Here is a 20,636-nt window from a genome sequence, read left to right on the forward strand (position 1 = left end):
TCCATTCACAATGGATCAGTGTCTCAGTTTTTCCATACTTCTGCCAACATTTGTTGCTTTCCTCTGATACTTTCTGATACTTTCAAAATGATATCTCAAGATTGTTTAATTTTTTTTCTTTTCCTTGGGTGTGATGTGAGGGAAAAAAATCAATGCTAAATGAAAAATAAGATAAATTTAAAAAACTCAAGTGAATATTTGCATTGAAGTTTTCTTATTTTGAACTCATAAATTTCAGGCATATCAGACTCCTATCTATTAAAAACAAGTACAAAAACAACTTTAAACTAAATGTATGTATTTTTTTGCATTATCCCTGCTATCAGAGAGAAGGCAAAGGATGAATGACCATTTGTGGAGGATGATGATGCATATTAGGATAGTCATCAGTCAGGTTTAAGTTGGATTAGATATCTTCTGAGACTTGTCCCAAATCAGTCAGGTTTTGTGAAAATATTTGATGGTTTACTATTGCTTTAGGTTCTCTTTTTTATATTTGACTACTGTTTCCAATTTTAGATTAACTTAGATTTTGAGTTGGGTGAGAGATATGCTTTCTTTTTCTGTGTCCCTTTAGGGAAAGAGATAAGAATTAGACATGTGATTATTTCATAGCTAGGGAACTCTTGCAAGTTCACTTCTCTGCAACTCATAGCCTTAGACTTGTTTCAAGCACTAAATAATTAACTGACTTGTCCAGGGGACCCAACTAGTATGTGTAAGATGGGGACATATAGTTCAATCTTGTACTTAAAATCTAATAGAATCTGCACTTTCTTGACATCTATCTATCCCTAGCATTTATCACAATACCTGCATTTAGAAGGAGCCTAAAAAATGCCATTGATTGACTAAAAAAACATTGTGTAAAGGATAATGCAGACTTCCTCAGGCCTTCAAGACCAGCTTTATTTACTCCAGTATGACTGTTTGTCATTCTATTGCAAATATTTTAAAATTTGGATTTCGGATGATTGGAAGTATTTTCTTGGAAGAGTTCAATATTTTGTGTTTTTTACCTTCTGTTAAGGTGTTTGTTCTCTCAAATGTGATGCAGGGAATCTTCTGTTCAATGCTGTTAGTTGATAATCTGCTTGGACATATATATGGATATCATTAACTGGTTAAAAAATATAAATTATCAATTGAAGTATGGAATTTCTTTGTAAATTCCCTTGAGGAAAAGTTGATGGAGTCATTGTGAAAATGTCTTTTTTTCCTAATAAATGAAACACAGATTTAATTTTCTCTCTCATTTTAGGTTTCCTCCTTCTTCACCCCTGAAACCATACCCAAAGAGATCTCCCTACCCAGCAAATGTTATCAAATTCCCAGATTGGACTGATCAACCCTCAGGCACTTCCCAAGAAAACATACCTGTGAGACCTATTGTTATGGTAAGTACATTTACAGAAAGTTGAGGAATGGTAGTAGGTGACAAGTACTATTGAATCTCCTGAATTAGTTCCATTTCTCCCACCCATCTTCACTCTATTGATGCCATATCATTCATATAAATACATAAAGTAGAAGGGCCAAATATGAGGAACTCTCTTTAGCATAGTCTAACTTAACAGAAAAGTATAATGGAAATTTTGTGACTTTTTTTGAACACTCCACTTTTTATTCTCCCATCTTTAGCATCCTTCATTCCTTTTCCTTTCCCCGCTTTTCTCATCACTATCTTTAGCTTCTCTGTTGCTATTGGAGTGAACAGATTAGGAGATGGAATTTGTGGAGTGGAAAAATCCAATGAGCAGCAGTGGGTTTTGTCAGTTGTAGAAATTACCTAGGCTTTTAGCCAGTGTGAAATATCCATCTCCACATTCTTTTTTTCCTTCTGTTAAATATCTTCAGTGGGAGACTATTGAAACAGAGATAATTTAGAACTGAAAAATGAACAAAGTGAGTTTTAAAATAATATCAGCTAATATTTATATTGTGCTATTAAGTCCTTACTGTATACTATATATATCATGTGATTTTTATAATTACCCTGGGAGGTAGATGCTATTATGCCATTTACAGAGGAGAAAACTAAGACTGAGTTGGAATAAGTGAATTGCCTAGGATCTCAGTGTTAGGAAGTATCCAAGGTAAGATTCCAATTCAGGTTTTCTTCACTCAAATTCAATATCTAATTTCTACCAACTAATTGACTTGAGTATGAATATATATACATATATATTTATATGTATTAAATCCCATTTAGCTAGCCTAGTTTTAAAACATACTTATAACTATCTTTATAAAGTCATAATGAAATCTCTGATCTTTTTAAAATGATATTTTTGCAAAAAAGATATTGCAAAAAAATTTTTTTTAGTCAATCAATAGTATTTCTTAGGCTCCTTCTAAACGTAGGTATTGTGATAAATGCTAGGGACAGATAGCATCTTCACTTCTGAGTTCTTGAAGGTGATGTCAAGAAAGTGCAGACTATTAGTAAGTATAAAATTGGACTATATGTCCCCAAGAACCTGCCCAACTGAGTTTGAAGAAGTTAACCATCAAGAGCTTAGCCACCAAGTGATGAATTTTCATTTGTCATAACACATGAAGCTTGTTTAAGGTACATATCCTCATTGGCATAATCATGTTAGTGATCTCATAGAACTTTTGAAATAAGGAAGTAATATTGCATCTATCCACTATTCTGAGGTCTTTTTTCTTTTCTTTTTAAATTTCTTTTATATTTAATTTATGGAATAAACAAAAGTTTCCATAAGATATTATAATAAATAAACATGATTAAGCATGAAACTGAAACTCCACCATGTATAACTTGTTTTTCTTTTTAAATATACAATGAAGTTATTATTTAAATTTCTTTTTTTCTCCCCTCCCCATAGCCCATCCTACAGATAGCTACTTGTAGAGTGTGTCTGTCTCTCTGTCTCTCTCTCTCTGTCTCTGTCTCTCTCTCTCTCTCTTTCTCTCTCTCTCTCTCTCTCTCTCTCTATATATATATATATATATATATATATATATATACACACACAAAATTATTCTATACATCTATTTATCAACTTTTTTTCTCTGAATGTAGTCTTTTTCTTTATGTGTCCTTTAGAGTTAATTTAGGTATTTGTAATAGTCAAAATACGTATTTGCTTAAAATCATTCTTAATGATTACAATAATATTTAAAATAATATTGCTGTTGCTACATGCAATATTCTTTTGGTTCTACTCATTTTGCTCTTCACTATTTCATGCAAGTCTTTCCATATTTTTCTAAGATCATCGAGCTCATCATTTCTTATAGTCTTTTTCAAGTTATTCCTATTTCTGTGCTGTTTTAAAGAGATTCATTTAGCCAGAAGATGATTACATGCAGATGTTAAGAGGAGGAGAGATTTTTCTTTATTAGCTAATTTTCTATTAAATCTGGATAATAGGCATAAAAATACATAGGAAGCTTATGGAGAAACCTTAGAAAGGCATTAGAAATGTCTGTTGTTGCAGGTTCAGTTCAATTGTTTACCTTCATTTTCAGCTCTTTTGTCTTCCAAAAGTTAGAATTCATACATTCTTCGAACAATTATTTATTGAGCATAGAATTTTGTTGAGGAGATGCAAATATAAATGTTGTATTTCCTGCCGTCAAGGATCTTACTATCTAATCTTTGGGAAAATAAGATATATGCATATGAAAAATTAATTTCACTCTATTTTTAAAGTAGTAAATAATATAGATATTGGATAATACAGGATTTTAGGAGAGAGATCCTTTTCATAGTAAGTATTTGGGGGGATTTGCTGGCTCAGCTTTTGAAGACAAGAGGGTTTAAAGAAGGAACAATGCAAGCCTATTTGACTTGAGGATTGTGATGATGATAGAGGGGAGGGTTTATGTTGAAGAAGAGTGAGACAGAGAAGATTGAAAGTTAGGTCAAGTCTATATTGTAGAGGACTTTAAAAGACGGAGTAGGATTTGCAGTTCCTTTAAACCAGCCTTGCATTTCTTTGCTGAAATTGTTCCCATGATCTAGAGTATTCCCTCATTCTCATCTCTTACCCTCTCATCTCCTTGCCTCATGGCAATATTCTATCTATCCTTCAAGGTCCAGCCCAAATGTCATCTCCTTCATGAAGCCTTTTTTAAAAATCTTCTTCCAACTGGAAAGGATTACTTCCTTCTTTGATCTCATAGTATTTTGTTCTATTTATAAATATTATTTTATTATGATTTGAATTATATCTATGTACATGTTTCAACACTCACACAAGCGATACTAAATTATTTAGATATCTCAGTGGATTTGTGATCTCATGGTTGTGAGAACTCCCGCCAACAAATTATAGCCTGCCCTTGTGCACTCCCACTTGTTGAGTTCAAATCGGACCTTAGACAAGTGTGACCCTGGGCAAATCACTTAACCCTGTTTGCCTCAATTTCCTTATGTGCAAAATGAACTGGAGAAGAAAAATGACAAAATATTCCATTATCTTTACCAAGAAAAATCCAAATGGGGTTGTGTAGAGTCAAACTTAACGAATAGGACTGAACAGAAAATGGATTGATGAGTCATTATCCAGGATACTTATTAATAATTTCTCATTCACACCATCCCCACTACTCTAACAGTGAGTGAAACTCTGCAGTACACTATGTCTATGAATATTAAAGAATAGTATCTGACAACTTGAGAGAGAAATGAAAACTTTATGAATATGTCTGCATAGATAAAAAAGGAAAAAATTTAATTAAGTTGTCAAAAGTAGAGTTTGTATCAGATCAGTTAACAACAGCCCATTTCTTAAGACAAATATAATAGTGACATTGTTTTTTCTATTTATCAATCACAAGTATTCAAGAAATTTTAATTTTGACTCTTCTGTTTTAGATTTTATGATAAATAGGACCCAGTCTACTTGCTTTGCTGTCATGGAATTCTCTTTGTGGAATTTTGACTTCCTCTGTCTTAAAAAAAAAGAACTCATTGTATCAGCTACTGTAGGCAGGCAAGTCAAGCCTGGGAGCACCTCCCATTTAATTAAATCCAGGCACCTGTTTCTAACTTAGCTTATCTCATGCATAATTTCTGAAAAAAATGATAAATATCTATATATGTATATTTTAATACTATAATTTCATTAGTTTGGACAAGTTTTTTCTTTCTTTATCCCAAATGCTTCTAAACCATAATCTAAGTAGAGAAAAGAGTACCATCTATAGTTAGCCTTATCAATATTAAGTGCATACTGATATAGTTCATGTGAGCTATAGGATCCCTGTGCCCTATGACAGTTCAAATACCTACACAATTTATATGTTATTATAAACCAACCCCCAACCTTGCATCTGGATTGTCAGGGTAGTTATGCTATAACATGTAGTTGTTCTTTTAAAATCAAGTTTAGATTTAAACCCAGTCAGAACATAATTTTCAGGAAAATCATTCTATTTTTATATTGATATATTTTATATTAACTTTTTTTCTTTTGGGGGATGATGGTGTGGGGGTGAATAGAATTCTGAATCGTGGTACAAGCGACACAGTATTGCAATTGGAGAAGTGCCTGCCTGCCGCCTTGTCTATCGGAGACAGCTGACAGAGGCCAATGTGGAGGAGATATGGAAGTCTATGACATTATCACAGTAAGTCTATTTGGCTCTCTTTAAATGTGGCTATTGATTAAAACGTTCAGGAACATGCCTCTGCTCTTATTGCTACACAGATTTGCCATGATTTATTTTCTGCACTTGGAAATTAAATCCATATTGTTTATACTAATTAGATGTGTTTACTATTAAGCTTTAGTCTCAACTCTTGTTTGCTCTATTTTGCTGCTATGATACATGGAGAAACGATTTCACTAAAGCTTGGGAGTTTTCCATTTTCCATTCATGCACCCTTTTTCTTGCATGATGGTTAAGATCAGGGAGCTTTTCTAAGCCCAGAGAATTCCATACACTTGCCAATAACATTTAAATGTTTAGCTTAATGAGGCAGGGAATGGAAAATCTGGTCTCCTTCTTATATGAAATAATGTAGGTAATGAAAGTTAATATTATAAGTAGAACAGCATTTTCTTCTTCCACAAAAAAAATATACTTGTGACAGTTTCTAATCAATGACTAAGCTGACTCATCTGTATTTTTCATATCTTTACTTGTAAAGTGATGTCTTTGGCATTCAGGGATTTATATTACCATAGCAGTGAAACATGAGGATGTTAATAAGTTAATGATAGCTTATAAGCCAGCCTCCACCCTATTTTATCCTGTCCTTCTTTCCACATGAAATCAGAGAGGTAATAAATATACAAGGAATGCATTATGGAACTTGATTTCTCATCATGTCAGATTTTGAGGCATTTTTTATGTTTTTTAACAGTTTGCAGAAAATCCTTGAACTGGACTCTCTGGAGGAAGTTGTGGACATCAAGCTTGTCAACTCAAAGTTTATCATCCATAATGTATACAGCGTTAGTAAGCAGGGAGTTGTCATCCTCACAGATAAATCAAGTGAGCACATTTGTGATGCTTTGTTCTAGAATGACTTTTTTGGTTGCATTTGGTTGCTGTTTAAATTTAATAACTTACAATCTGTTATTCAACATGGTTGTCTTACTAGGTGAAACTAGGAGGTAGAATTAGACTTGGAGTCAGGAACATCTGAGTTAGATTCCTTTTTTAGACACTTGTTCAGTCATTTTAGTTGTGTCTGACTTTTTTGTGATCCCACTTGGAGTTTTCTTGGTAAATATACTGAAGTGGTTTGAAAAATTTCTTCTTCAGTTCATTTTATAAATGAGGAAACTGAGGCAAACAGAATGAAGTGACTCACCCAGGGTTACACAGCTAGTAAATAGGTATTTAAAATCAGATCTTCTTTACTTCAGGCCGGATGCTCTCTCCACTGTGTTCCCCTTAGTGGTCTCTCAGCCTCAATTTCTTCATCTCTAAAAGGTTATTGGGAAATTCAAACAAGATAATGTATCTAAAATGCCTTGCAATACATAAAAGCCTAAATAATATAGTAATACCATAAATAATAGCATCTGGTATATATTATATTATGGTATAATAATGCTAACAATTTATATTCATGTGTTATTATTCTGTATAAAGGAAGAGACTTCTTTAATTTACTCTTGATTTTCCTAAATAAAAAATGAATATTAAACTCAATTACTCTCTCTTGCTTCTTTTCCCCTTTGTTTTTAAATCTTTCTATTACTTCTTTAAATCCAGAAAATACCCCTGAGAAAAATAATAAAAGGCCCAACAAATATCTCCTCATAGCAAAGCTTTCATTTTTGAAAATAGGTCAAGTCTGGCCTATACTCATTGTATAAAGGTTGTTATTCACATGGGTGGGCTAAATTTGAGACCCAGGTGAGACTAAATTTGAGACTAAATTTGAGTTAGAGCAATTTTCAGCCTATCAGATTCTTTCTAATACCATGGAGGGTGCCCTGGAACTTCTCTAAAGTAGATTTGAGCCCCCAAATGCATTTAAATTCTTTTTTTTTATATTTAAGCTAATTTTATTCATGTTTGCTTTGGGATGAGGAATAGATCTTTCAGTAAAAATGTACAGAAAAAAATAAGTCTCACCAAATACAATTTTTGACCTATAATGATGTACTGTATTTCCCCATGTGTAAGACACTCCAATTTTTGAAAAAATTGGGGTCTAAAAACTGGAAGCATCTTACACAGTGGTTGTAGATTCTTTTACTTACTTGCATTTTCCACTTTTTCTTGTCTTTTTGTTCATTGTTTCACATTTGTTACCAGTATATTAGGTTATATTTTGCCACATTCTGTTCAAAAATGGCTCAGAAAAGATTTTCATACAGTGCTGAATTCAGCTGAAAAGTGATCTAGTTTGCAAAAGCGAATGCAAATTGTGCTTCTGAACATCAGTTTGGTCCTCCTGTAACTGAGAAAGACCAGCTATGGGAAGAGGAAAATCTACTGAAAAGGCTAGGGCAAAAGAAGACCATGAGAGGCAAGTCAGCAAAATGGCCTAATTTAGAGAGGGAATTGAAGAGATGGATTGAAGAGCAAAGGGTAATTTGTGTGTCCACAAAGATGGTTCAGCCTGAGGTGAGAAGAATTACTGATGAAAAAGAAGTGACTGATTTCAGAGGAGGACACAATTGGTGCTTTAGGTTCATGAAATGTAATGCTCTAAGCATGCACCAGACTTGCCCAAAAGATGTCTGAAAGCTGTGAGCAGAAGGTCCTTGAATTTCATGATGAATAAAACTTGAGTTCGGTAACTTTTATGTAATACATTTTTTTCAAATTTTGGGCTCCCAAATTAGGTTGTGTTTTATATTTGATAGTGTTATACACATGGAGAAATATGGTACCTTAATTACACCCATGCACAAAGCCTAACATTATAATTTTTTAAAAAAGAACACAATTATGCATCTATATTCTTTCACTTTTTTTTCACTAAACCAGAGATGAACACATCCTGGGTTAGATTTGGGGATGAGCTAGAGTCAATGCAAATCCTTTCTTGTTTCTCCTTTATCCAAATCCTCTCTGTTAGCTTTGATTGGGATAGGATGTTAGTTGCTTGTTGAATACTGGTTTCCTTTAACCCCCCCTCCCCCACCTTCCCAAATTGAGAAAACAAAGAAGAAAAAATATTTTTCTAATTTATGAATTTTATTTATTTTTAAATTTTTATCCTGGACTTTCTAAAACCAAAAGATAGCCATTTGCTTTTGTATGTTAGACTAGATTGTACTTGAAAATGCAAGTCTTCATTATGTTCAGCTTGCTTTCCTTTTTAAATTTTTAATCATTTCAGTCTACAGTTTTCTGATGTTTTTTGTCTTTTGTCCTTTTTCTTTTGATTTTTCAAAGAAATGAATGTCTTGATGAGGACCCCACCCCTGCCCCATACACATTGTTTTTTGTTTTTTTGTTTTTTAGTTTTCTTGCAAGGCAAAAGGGTTAAGTGACTTGCCCAAGGCAACACAGCTAGGTAATTATTAAGTGTCTGAGGCCAGATTTGAACTCAGGTACTCCTGACTCCAGGGCCAGTGCTCTATCCACTGTGCCACCTAGCCACTCCCCCCAATGCACATTTTTTAAAACTCTTATTCTCCCTCACCATCCTGCTCTTCCTATTGCTAAATGAAAAACAAAGAATTAGAACTTCCATGTAATTTGGTAAAGAGTATTATTTTAAGGGAGAGAACTACTGGCATCATTCCTTTCCAAAAAGAAGTGCTTCAGAAGGCAGTGAGAATGCTCTATGAGTATTAGCCACTGAATATCTTAGACACAAACCAACCTGTAAGAATCTTTGAAATGGAACCTACTTTTTCTACTCAACTGAAGAAACTTTATTTTGATATTTTTATTGCTCTGGCAAAAAGAAGCCCAGATCTCTAAAACTGGAGAAAGGTTGTAAACAAGGGAGCCATGATGGCTTACTTGGCTCTCATGATATGGATTTTGAAAGGAGAAAGAAAGAAGAAAGTTATGTCACAATGTACCAAGATTGATTTGAGTTTTTATAGTTGTGTTTTATTTTAGTAGCTTTAAGGCTTATGAAATAGTAATAATAACAATAATAATGACAATAGTAGTAATAATAGCTGACAATTATTCAGCACTTACTATGTTCCAGTCACTTTGCTAAGCACTTTACAATGAATACATTTTATCTGCTATTATCATCCCCATTTTATGGTAGGGGAAACAGAGATGAATTAGGATTAAGTGACTTCCTTGGAGTCATACAGCTAGTTAATATCTGATGCTGTATTTGACTATCTTCCTCACTCAAGGACCTGTGCTTGATCTACCATGTCAGGCCCTGGGCATTATCCACCATACCAAGTAGCAATTGCTTGGGTTAAATAAAGAGATAGTAAAGAGTAACTGATTTTAGTGGGATAGGGAGCTCCAAGGTAAGGAAATTCTGTCTATAAAGTCAGGTTGTACCTTCTTTTCAACTCAGAGCCAATAAAGAGAGGTCAATAAAGAGTGGTTCTCAAACTTTATATTCTTAAAAAATCATTGAGAACCCTTTCCTCCTGCCTTTCAAGAGCTTTTGTTTATATCAATTATATCCATTAATATTTACTATATTAGAAATGAAAACATCTCAATATTATTATGACCTCATGGATACCCTGAAAGGGTGCCCAAGATTTTACTTTGAGAACACATGGCCTAGACTATTGAGAAGTGAAAAAAGTCCAACATTTTATGTACTCTTCATTTCTACCCCATCACACATACCTACAAACCACTTTGAAAATAGAAATAAGACAGACAAATAATACTTGAATGCTGAGTTTCTGCTTTAGAATTAATAAGGTGATTCAAGTAATCCATTCCTTTGGACATACTTCATGCTAAATTCTGCCAGTTGCTCTTTTTCTCCTCGTTTTATGAACTGCTGAAACTGCTAGAACTATCTGTACAACATGTACTTTTAGAAAAAAAAAAACTTGGAAGGTAGAATGGGTGGAAAAAACTTGGGATAATTTTCTTTCCAAAATGACCATTGATTTGTGCAAATATGCTTGTAAAATAAATTAATTGACTATTTTAATATATCTTATATACTCATATTGATTAATACAATATATAAAACTCATAGTTTGTAAGCATAAAGTATATAAATATATTGGATTCTTTCCATGTGTATAATTTCTTTAATTATTTTGGATTCACTAAAGTAATATTTTTATTCATTTTCTTGCAGAAGAACTTCCTCATTGGGTACTGTCAGCTATGAAATGCTTAGCAAATTGTAAGTATACTTTTGTTACTGACTCTACCAGTTTAGCCAATGCTCTTGGCCTAAATAGACTATCCAGCAACCTTATTTTTGTGAGCACTTAAACAATGCCTGTCACATACTGAGGGTATAATAAATGTTATTGTGAGAGTCATCATCATTAGTTAACATTTCCTGAACTTCCTCTCTTTCTTCTTTTCTCCTCTTCACTACCCCTTAGCATATTATTGTATGTTACATAATAGATTCGGATTTTTTAAACACTTGATGTACATAGAATTCTGATATAATAAAGTAGGAAAAGGCAAAACAAATAGATAAAATTGTCATTTAATTTCACTCGGTAATATACAATTATTTCTCTTGGCTTGGGGAATTATTATAGAAGCATCCTACAAGTGAAATATTATCTTGTCTTGTGGATTTTGTTTTTTGCTTTAGCAAAACCTCGAGTTATAACAACTATAAGTTGTTTCCCTCATTAGTCTGTGAACTTCCTGAAAGGAGGAGCTATTGTTTAACCTTTCTCTCTCTCTCTCTCTCTCTCTCTCTCTCTCTCTCTCTCTCTCTCTCTCTCTCTCTCTCTCTCTCTCTCTTTTTAAGTTTTTTTGCAAGGCAATGGAGTTAAGTGGCTTGCCCAAGACCACACAGCTAAGTAATTATTAAGTGTCTGAGGCTGGATTTGAACTTAGGTACTCCTGACTCCAAGGTCCATGCTCTATCCACTGCACCACCTAGCTGCCCCTAGCCTTACTCTTAATCCCCACCCCTTAGCAACATGTCTGGCACATATTAGGCATTTAATAAATATTTATTGACTTTTTGCTGTGTAGTAGTTTTCAGTCATGTACAATTCTCTATGATCACATTTTAGGGTTTTCTTTCTTTTTTAAAAAAATATTTTTATTTATTTGTTTTTTCAACAACATGTAAAAATAGTTTCCCTTTTTTCCCTCCCCCCCCCCCCCCCGGCAGAAAACAATCTAATACAGACTCTACATGTGTAATTATACTAGACATTGATTTATATTAATTGTGAAAGAAGAATCAAATCCAAACAGAAGGAAAAAAACAGAGAAAAAAACAATCTAGTACATAAGACATCTTTTAAAAATTGAAGATAGTCAGCTTTGTTCTGCATTTAAACTCCACAGTTTAAATACCATGGTATTTTCCATCACAAATCTTTTAGAATTATCTTTGATTATTGTACTTCTGAAGAGAACAAATCCATTATGGCTGATCATCACATTTCAGATTTTCTTGGCAAAGATGCTGGAGTGGTTTTCTGTTTCCTTCTCCATCTTATTTTACAGATTAGGAAACTGAGACAAACAAGGTTAAGTTTGCCTAGGGTCACACAGTTAGTGTCTGAGGTTAGATTTGAACTCAGGAAGATGAGTCTTCCTGACTTTAACTAGTCACTCTATCTTTGTGCCACCTAACTGCTCCATTTTTATTATTATACTTTTATTATTATTATTGTTATTATTATTATTATTATTATTATTGTTTTTGTTATTTTATTGTTAGACTTCTTTCTGATATGCAGTATCTTGCTTTTTCTCTTCAGTCTTTATTCCACAAATGGCATGGAAGGAGCCCTAAGCTCTCAGTGCCAGCAAGAGTATTAGATTCTACTAATCTGGAAAGGCTTTGAGTGCAGACTCAACAATGAAGTGAGCTTCTGTCCTCTGAGAAATGACCTTATCAAATTTGTGGAGATTCCTCATTAGAGGCTTTGGCTACCAGATGATGAATATTTCTTTTGGCCTTAGTACTTCAATAAATGGCTAACTAAGGCTTGGAAGGGTCACAGTCTCCATTGGTCATGGACACTGTAATTTTGATGTATTGTCTTGCCTAATTGTCTTCATTAGTAAGAATATCATTCTGATTCAAAGGTCACAGTTTTGGAACATTTTAAAATAAATGTAGCCTTTTTAACTTTAAAATAAAAATTTCTGGATTTATCAAGTTCACATTCACTCTAGGCAGAGCATTATTATTATTATATTAGTTTCTGGGTAACAGTTTGATAAAACATTGGTACTTCATGACATATAATTCACTTGATAGTTGTAATTAAATGAATTAATAATATGTGCATCTGAGTAATATATCAGAAAAAATTCACTCATAGTTCATTGTGTGTTCTGAGAAGGGAAAGATCATTTCTTTTCAAGGTATATGAAGGATGACTGAGAGAGCATACAGGAGAAACCTATCAGGAGGCACTGAAACAGTTCAGAATAATGATAATCTGGACTTATACTAGGATGGGAATAGTAAGAGTAAAGAGCAAGAGATAGACGAGACATTTTGGAAAAGTCTGAATTTAGTTATTGGTTATGAGAGTTTAGAGAAATAGAAGAGTGAGTGATAACTAAAATACAAAATAATGTCAATAAGATAAAAGGAAGATGTTATTTTTTCCAGGCCTCTATGAGAATTATTATATATTAGTGCATTATATTAGTGCATTCAAGTTGTTATTGAAGTGATATTTGAAAACAATATGCAATCCTCTTCTGCTGAGAAGGCTACATTTTCTTTATTTTAATACCTTTTTTCCCTAGGATAGAGGGCCAAGGTAGAACTGCAGTATCTCCTCCCAGTGTCTTCTCATCTATTTTCATCACCCATCGGCATCTTGGACTGAGAAAAGATGTATTCAAAGTTTAGCTCTACTGTAGAACAACACTCGACCACTCAGATTCTATTTCTCTATTTGTAAAATGAAGAAGTTGGAACAGATTCTGAGATTGTTCCATTCTATGATTTTGTGGTTTCTTGGGACCCTTTTTATCATTTCTTGTCTTTTCCAATTCACCTGCCTTCCAACTCTTTTTCATGATCTGATTTTTCTTCTCCTCCACCTCTTCCCCGCAAAAAAAAAAAATTACCTGTGTCACATTGCCTTAGGACCAAGTCCTTTGCATTTTAATGAATGCCAGCTCAATAAATATTTACTCAATTCCTATTGTGGGTTGTGCTAGGGATTCTAGAAGTAAGAGAGAGATAAAAGACAGTCTCTTCCCTCGTAGAACTTGCAGATTTATTTTTGACCTTCTTTCAAAGTCATTTTACCTACAAATTCAGGTCCCCCAAAAACCTTTAAAAAGAGTAACTAATTACATAGGTAAGTTACCTTGAATTTTTAGGCCTATTACTTCTTGTTCTTTCTTTGCTCCCTTCTTTCCAAGTTTTTCTAGGTCTTCTGCATATGAATAATTATTTGTTTATAGAGTCATTATACTCTTAGAGATGAAAGACCTTAAAACTTGTAAAATCCAATCTCTCTCTCTCTCTCTCTCTCTCTCTCTCTCTCTCTCTCTCTTTCACTAACAGATGAGAAAACTAAGGTCTAGGGATACATAGCTGTCTTAATTACCAAGAGAATTTCATGCTACTAATATTCAAATGGACCTGTGATCTCACCAATTTAGGAGTTTCCTCCAACATTGTCTTTCACAATCATGACTACCTGCCGAACCTTGCTTATATTTCCCTGAAAGTTTTTCATGGAGGTTCTATCCAGTGTGCTTGAGGCCTTTCTTGTTTTCTCCTACCATCACAATACTGACCCTCACAATTATATTGCCTCCAGTGCAAATCTCTCTGTAGACTTAATACAATCTAGTGGTTCTCACCTTCATTTTCTTGAATGCTACTTTTATCTCTGCTAACTTGTCAGGAGGGTCTAGGTGTAATGGTTCCTTGATAACTATCTTTGGTGGAGAAAAAATTTTGGAATTTTTTTTACAACTTTTTTCCCATTTTTCTTTTGTTTATATTCCTTTTTTTCCAATTTCAAACTCACATGTCTTTAGGATCATTTTGCTTAGTTAATTATAATGTCAAGCTTTCTTAAAATTGGTTTTAGTCTTCATTCCTTTTCTTTCTACTTTACTAGATGATCACCTTCACAAGGTTTTAGAGATGAACTTTTTGATCTGCTTATTGGAACAATTAGCTTGAATTGGCTTAACTTCTCAATTACATTTTAATAATTGTTGTTGATGTCATTTTCCATTTTTAAATTTGATAGCATATATAAGTAATACAGGGCCAAGTCTTTTTAATTGTATATCATGTCTTTTTTTCTCATCATTTTTAATTTTTTAAAATACAAATTCTGATCTTTACTGTTAAAAGTTGATGGTCTGACTGTAACCAGATAACTGATTCAGGAATAATTCCCACATTAACATGATGTCTTTTCTTGTACATTAAAATATAGGTAATTTTGAGGTTTTTGCTGCTGTTTATCAATTCTTTTTTTTTTTTTTGAAGAAAACGTTCATGGTTTGGAGACATGAGGTTTCTGAATAATTTACCAAGTGCTGAACCTCTCATATTTCTTTCTTCTAAGTCATACTTTCCCTTTTATTTCTCCCCATACTTACATTTTTCAGCTTTGCAATGAAGTCATCAAGTGTCATAGTATAGGGCCCAATTTGTGAGAGCAGTGGGTCCCATTAAGGGGTTACATTATTCAAATTTGAACTTTATGTTTCTCTTGGACTGAAACCAAAGAACATATTTTATGCAATCAATTTCAGATAGCATGATTTTGATTAGAAGAGTTTTGTTAAATCAAAATCTTGATGAAATTTTTCCATTGTTTTGTCCTCAGCAACAGCTGTTGATGAATGAGCAACATTCATTTTCATGATGGTGTTTTCTCAAATAGTTACATTGTTGCTATAATATATGATAAGCAAATGTCCTGTGGAGTAATATTTCTTATAGCCCCTCTGCAACTTTCTTCTTGCATTCTGGTTTATTTTTTAATATCAAGGCTGATATGGTTTAGCATCCTGATTAGTATATTTTGTATGAACTTTTTTGGTTGTATAGTCAATTTTCAATCATGTCCAATTCTTCATGACCCCATTTTGGGGTTTTTGTGGCAAAGATACTGGAGTGGTTTGCCATTTTATAGGTGAGGAAACTCAGGCAAACAGTGTTGAAAGTCTTGCATAGAGTCACTTAACTAGTAATTGTCTGAATTTGGGTTTGCACTTAATAAAGCTGAATTTTCCTGACTCCAGTTCCAGCACTCTATTCACTGTGTCACAAATAGACAAATTGAAGCTCCTTGACAATGTAAACATTGTGATTCTTCAGATTCTTCACCCCTTTCCTGCTACTCTGCCACCATCACTGCAGAAGTAAATTATAATACTGATGGCCTTTTTTTTTTCAGTTTTCTTTGTTTTATGGTTTGCTTTGGACAGAAAATTTTTTCATCACTAAACTTGTGATGTATATATCTGTGATTACTTAGGTTGATTCTCAGAAAATAAACTCGATTTGTTGGCAGTGCTACACCTGAATACTTTTCCTTAATGGTAGGAATTTGATAGAGCTCTATAGGCTATGTGCTCTCTTGCTTGGTCTTTGAGAAACTAGGACCATTTCCATGCTACAAGGAAGATATTGTGAAGGTAGAACAAGTTACTGAAGCAAATTTTAAAATTCTGGATATTTTTAAAGGCAATATTGGATCATTTATCCAGATACAAGGAAATAGATAACCTAGTTGCTTATATTAAATTGGAATATTCCTTAAAAAATTTGCATCAAGTGAAATTTTTCAGTCTCTTTAGGGATTGTGTTTTGTTCATTATCTCAGCAATACTGTATCATGGCCAAGAAAAAACTTTGAAAATTTCTGAAAGCTACTGATATTTGTTTTCAAAAAAGATTTTTCAGAAAGTCATAAAGAAAAAAGGGGTATTCAGTTAAAATAGATTAAGCTATAGTCTAATTCTTGCTTTTTTGTAATAGTTATTAATCATTATCCATGACATTGCTACAGTCTTATTGTGTAGCCTTTGATTATTCACTTCCCCTTTCTCTTCCTCAGTTTCCTCATCCATAAAATGAGGAAGGTGAATTAGTTAATTGTTAAGCTTTTTTTTTCTAAGTGCTCATATCTTGATTCTCTGAGTATGAAATATATAGTTGGCCAGCATTAAGGTTCTTGTTTTAATACTTTGTTTATAGCATTAATTTTCTTTTTTGAAGCATATTTGTCTTTTCCTAGAAATATTTACTTAGCTTAATTGTGCTAATAAAATTCTTTCTTATTTTATTTATTTTTTAACAGGGCCTAGTTGTTCAGACTTGAAGCAGCCTATGTATTCGGGGTTTGAAAAAGATGTCTTTAAAACGATAGCCGATTACTATGGTCACTTGAAGGAGCCTCTGCTCACATTTCAGCTTTTTGATGCCTTTGTCAGTGTACTAGGTAAGTTTAAATATAATGAACAGAAGACTGCACAGTAGGTATGGAACCATCTATTCTTGAATTATCTTAAGGCTTTTATCTGTTACAGCTGGTGGCATTTCAAGGAATTATTGTCCATTGAATGGTGTTTGATTCAGTTTGAACTCTTCTTGCAGAAAACTGTAAGGCAGGAAGACACTTAAGACACTTAAGACATTTATGAGACCCCAGGCAAAAGGCCTATTGGTTTAAATTTTATGAAAAATAATAATATACTGGAGTGTCATCTTCTTATGAGATAGTCTAACATCACTGCTGAAGTTGCAAGTGAGTTTGGCATTTACTGTCCTTTATTAAATCTACAACACAGGATATGACTTTATTAACATCCAAGTGTGGGAGCTTTATTTTTTTTTTTATCCAGGAGACCAAACTTTTGTTTTATGAAAGAAATAGATTCTTCCATTCATGGCAGCAATATACAGTCTTGAGTATTTATCTTCTGACAAATAATCCCCAATTATAAAGTCACATAGTAGGGTGAATAAAGCTCATTTTGGTTGTAGGTTCTCCAAAATTTGTTATTTCTTTAGGGAAGGTACATTCTTAGTCAAACATTTGTATGTTCTGTTTAGTAATCATACTTGTTTTGACACTAAGGCATTTGATTAAAAGATTCAATCAAGTAAATATCACATGATGTAATATAAAAATGGGAGAATTAGCATATTCTTGGTCTTGAATAGTCTTGATGTTTAACAAGAGACATAATCTCTGCCTGGAGCTATACTATTAATGGCTATTGCTACAGTGCCTGTAAGAAACAGAAAAATTGTCAGCTTTATGAATACAAATTATTGTTCTGTGACTGAAAAAGCTGACATTTTAACATGGTAATTTGGAGCCTAGAATATTGTGAGAACTCATAATATTAAGCAATAACAAATACTAATTATAAAGCATGCATCAGGGAGTAGATTTGTGTTTTCAAAACAAGTCAACACTCAAGGAAAGAATCCAGAAACAATTGTCTGCTACCTGGATTTTTACTATTTTTCTGCATTGTGCTCAGTTTTTAAAAACAGAATCTCAGAGTAAGAAGGGATCCTGAGGGACCATCGGATCCAATTCCTTAGATCTTCAGTCGTATTTATAATTTGTTTAATAAGTAATCATATAGCTTCTTCTTGAATACCTCTAGTAATGGGGAATTTACTACTTTATGAGGCAATTAATTTCATTTTCATAGTGTTGTAGTTGTTAGAAAACATCTTCTTAGGTTGAAAAAACCATATTATTTCTAATTTCTCTGACACTCTCATACCACTTCCCTACCCCAATGCCAAGCATCTTCTACCTACCAGTATTTGTTCTGCTTTCAGAAGGTGGGAGAAGAGGTGTATATGTGTGAGGGAACAGAACAAATCGTAATGGCAGTGTGTTCCTTTTTATTTTTATTTTTTAAAATAATATTCCATTGAAATTTCCTATTTCTTACATCTGTTTCTTACATATTACATGAATCCCTCCTCTTCTCCCTATCAAGAGAATCAACCCATAATTTTTTGGAGAGGGGAGAAAAAATCAACACAACTGATTGATACATTGAAAAAGTTTGAAAACATGTGCAATGGGTAACATTTGTGGACCTCTACCTTCCCAAAGAGGGTAGAACAGGGATGTCTTTTCATAATCATTTGGATCACACTTGATCTTTATAATTTTGCTGCAAGTACTTAATTGATTTTTTGGTGTGTATTTATTCTTTCCATTGTTCTTTAATTGTTATGTTCTCTGTCTATATTGTTTTCTTGACTCTTATTTGTTTCACCATGCATCAATTCATATAGATTTTCTCTGAATTACTTTTTTTGTTATTGTTTTTGCAAGGCAGTGGTTTAAGTGACTTGCCCAAGGCCATACTGCTAAGTGATTATTAAGTGTCTGAGATCCATTTTGAGCTCAGTTCCTCCTGACTCCAGGGCCGGTGCTCTATTTGCTATGCTACTTAGCTGCCCCTCTTAATTAATGTCTTACAGCACAGTGATATTCATATACCACATTTTTATTTAGCCATTTCCTATTAAATATTTTTTAAAATTTAAGGCAATGGCATTAAGTGACTTGCCCAAGGTCACACAACTAGGTGATTATTAAGTGTCTGAGGTCAGATTTGAACTCAGGTCCTCCTGACCCCAGGGCCGGTACTCTATCCACTGTACCACCTAGCTGCTCCTAGCCATTTCCTATTTGATGGGCATTTACTTTGTTTCCAATTCTTAGCTATCACAAAAAGTGCTATTATGAATACTTTACAGTGTATGGGAACTTTTTTTTTAATTGGTGACTTTCTTGGAGTATCAGGAGTTTTTGGTTTAAAAATTTTGACATTTTAGTCATTTTATTTCCATAATCCTAAATTGTTTCACCTAATATTTGTATAATTTCACAATTTCATCAAAAAAAGTTAGGATTCCCATAAAGGACAGTAATGCTGTTGCCATTTTTGTCATTTTTGCCAATTTGCATAATATGAGATAAAAGTTTAGGGTTCTTTTGATTTGTATTTCTCATATTATTGATTTATTTCATATTATTTTTAAATGTCATGGAAAATTCCTTTAAAGAAGATCCAGGGGCAGCTAGGTGGCACAGTGGATAGAGCACCGGCCCTGGGGTCAGGAGTACCTGAGTTCAAATGTGGCCTCAGACACTTAATAATCACCTACCTGTGTGACCTTGGGCAAGTCACTTAACCCCATTGCCTTAAGTAAATAAAATATATAAAAAAAGATGATTTATAGAAGGGAAAATGGAAGATCATGATTTATCAGTATGATTAGAGGAGGCTATAGTTGATGTAGCAGTCTTTTTTTTTTTTTTTTTTTTTTTTAGATTTTGGAAAGACAAGTGGAGTTAAGTGGCTTGCCCAAGGCCACATGGCTAGGTAATTATTATTAAGTGTCTGAGACCGGATTTGAACCCAGGTGCTCCTGACTCCAGGGCCAGTGCTTTATCCACTGCGCCACCTAGCTGCCCCATGGTTTGAAGTCTTAACAAAGAAAATTAAAACTGGAGACAGAACTTAGAGTTTGAAATCTCAGTAGTATCAATTCAATCCTTAAGCTTTTTTTTTTTAAGGTTTTTGTAAGGCAAACAGGGGTTAAGTGGCTTGCCCAAGGCCACACAGCTAGGTAATTATTGAGTGTCTGAGACCGGATTTGAACCCAGGTACTCCTGACTCCAGGGCCATTGCTTTATCCACTGTGCCACCTAGCCGTCCCCCTCAATCTTTTTATGTTAGGCAGATTTAGAGTCACATAGTTTACAACTGAACATCCATTTAAAGTCTTTGAAAAGAGCTACTCATTGTCTATTCCTATTCCTTCAATTTCTTTTTCTTACTGCCAACTAGTATTTCTAGTATAATACTCAATAGTAGTGTTGATGATGGGCATCTTTGCTTCAGTCCTAATCTTCCTGGGAAGAATTCTAGTTTATTTCTATTACAGATAATACTTGCTCTTGATTTGATATAGATAACAGATTTCTTTTCATTTTAAGAAAGGCTCCATATAGTCTTATGCTTTTTAGTGTTCTTAATATGAGTATTATATTTTGTCCAAAGCTTTTTTCCACACTTATTGAAATAATCATAAAATT

The 20,636-nt window shown here is 33.5% G+C and overlaps 1 protein-coding gene across 1 annotated transcript in view; it reads left to right on the plus strand.

The window, feature by feature from the left end:
• Window positions 1–20,636, plus strand: part of DEPDC1B (DEP domain containing 1B) — a 114,742-nt gene that overhangs the window by 57,634 nt on the left and 36,472 nt on the right. Inside the window, exons 3-7 of the mRNA XM_074207830.1 lie at window positions 1,262–1,397; window positions 5,477–5,604; window positions 6,344–6,474; window positions 10,700–10,747; window positions 16,854–16,994. Of these exons, the coding sequence (XP_074063931.1) occupies window positions 1,262–1,397; window positions 5,477–5,604; window positions 6,344–6,474; window positions 10,700–10,747; window positions 16,854–16,994 (584 nt within the window). The remainder of the gene's footprint in view (window positions 1–1,261; window positions 1,398–5,476; window positions 5,605–6,343; window positions 6,475–10,699; window positions 10,748–16,853; window positions 16,995–20,636) is intronic.

This window comes from Macrotis lagotis, chromosome X (assembly GCF_037893015.1).
Source record: "Macrotis lagotis isolate mMagLag1 chromosome X, bilby.v1.9.chrom.fasta, whole genome shotgun sequence".
NCBI classification, from domain to species: domain Eukaryota; kingdom Metazoa; phylum Chordata; class Mammalia; order Peramelemorphia; family Peramelidae; genus Macrotis; species Macrotis lagotis.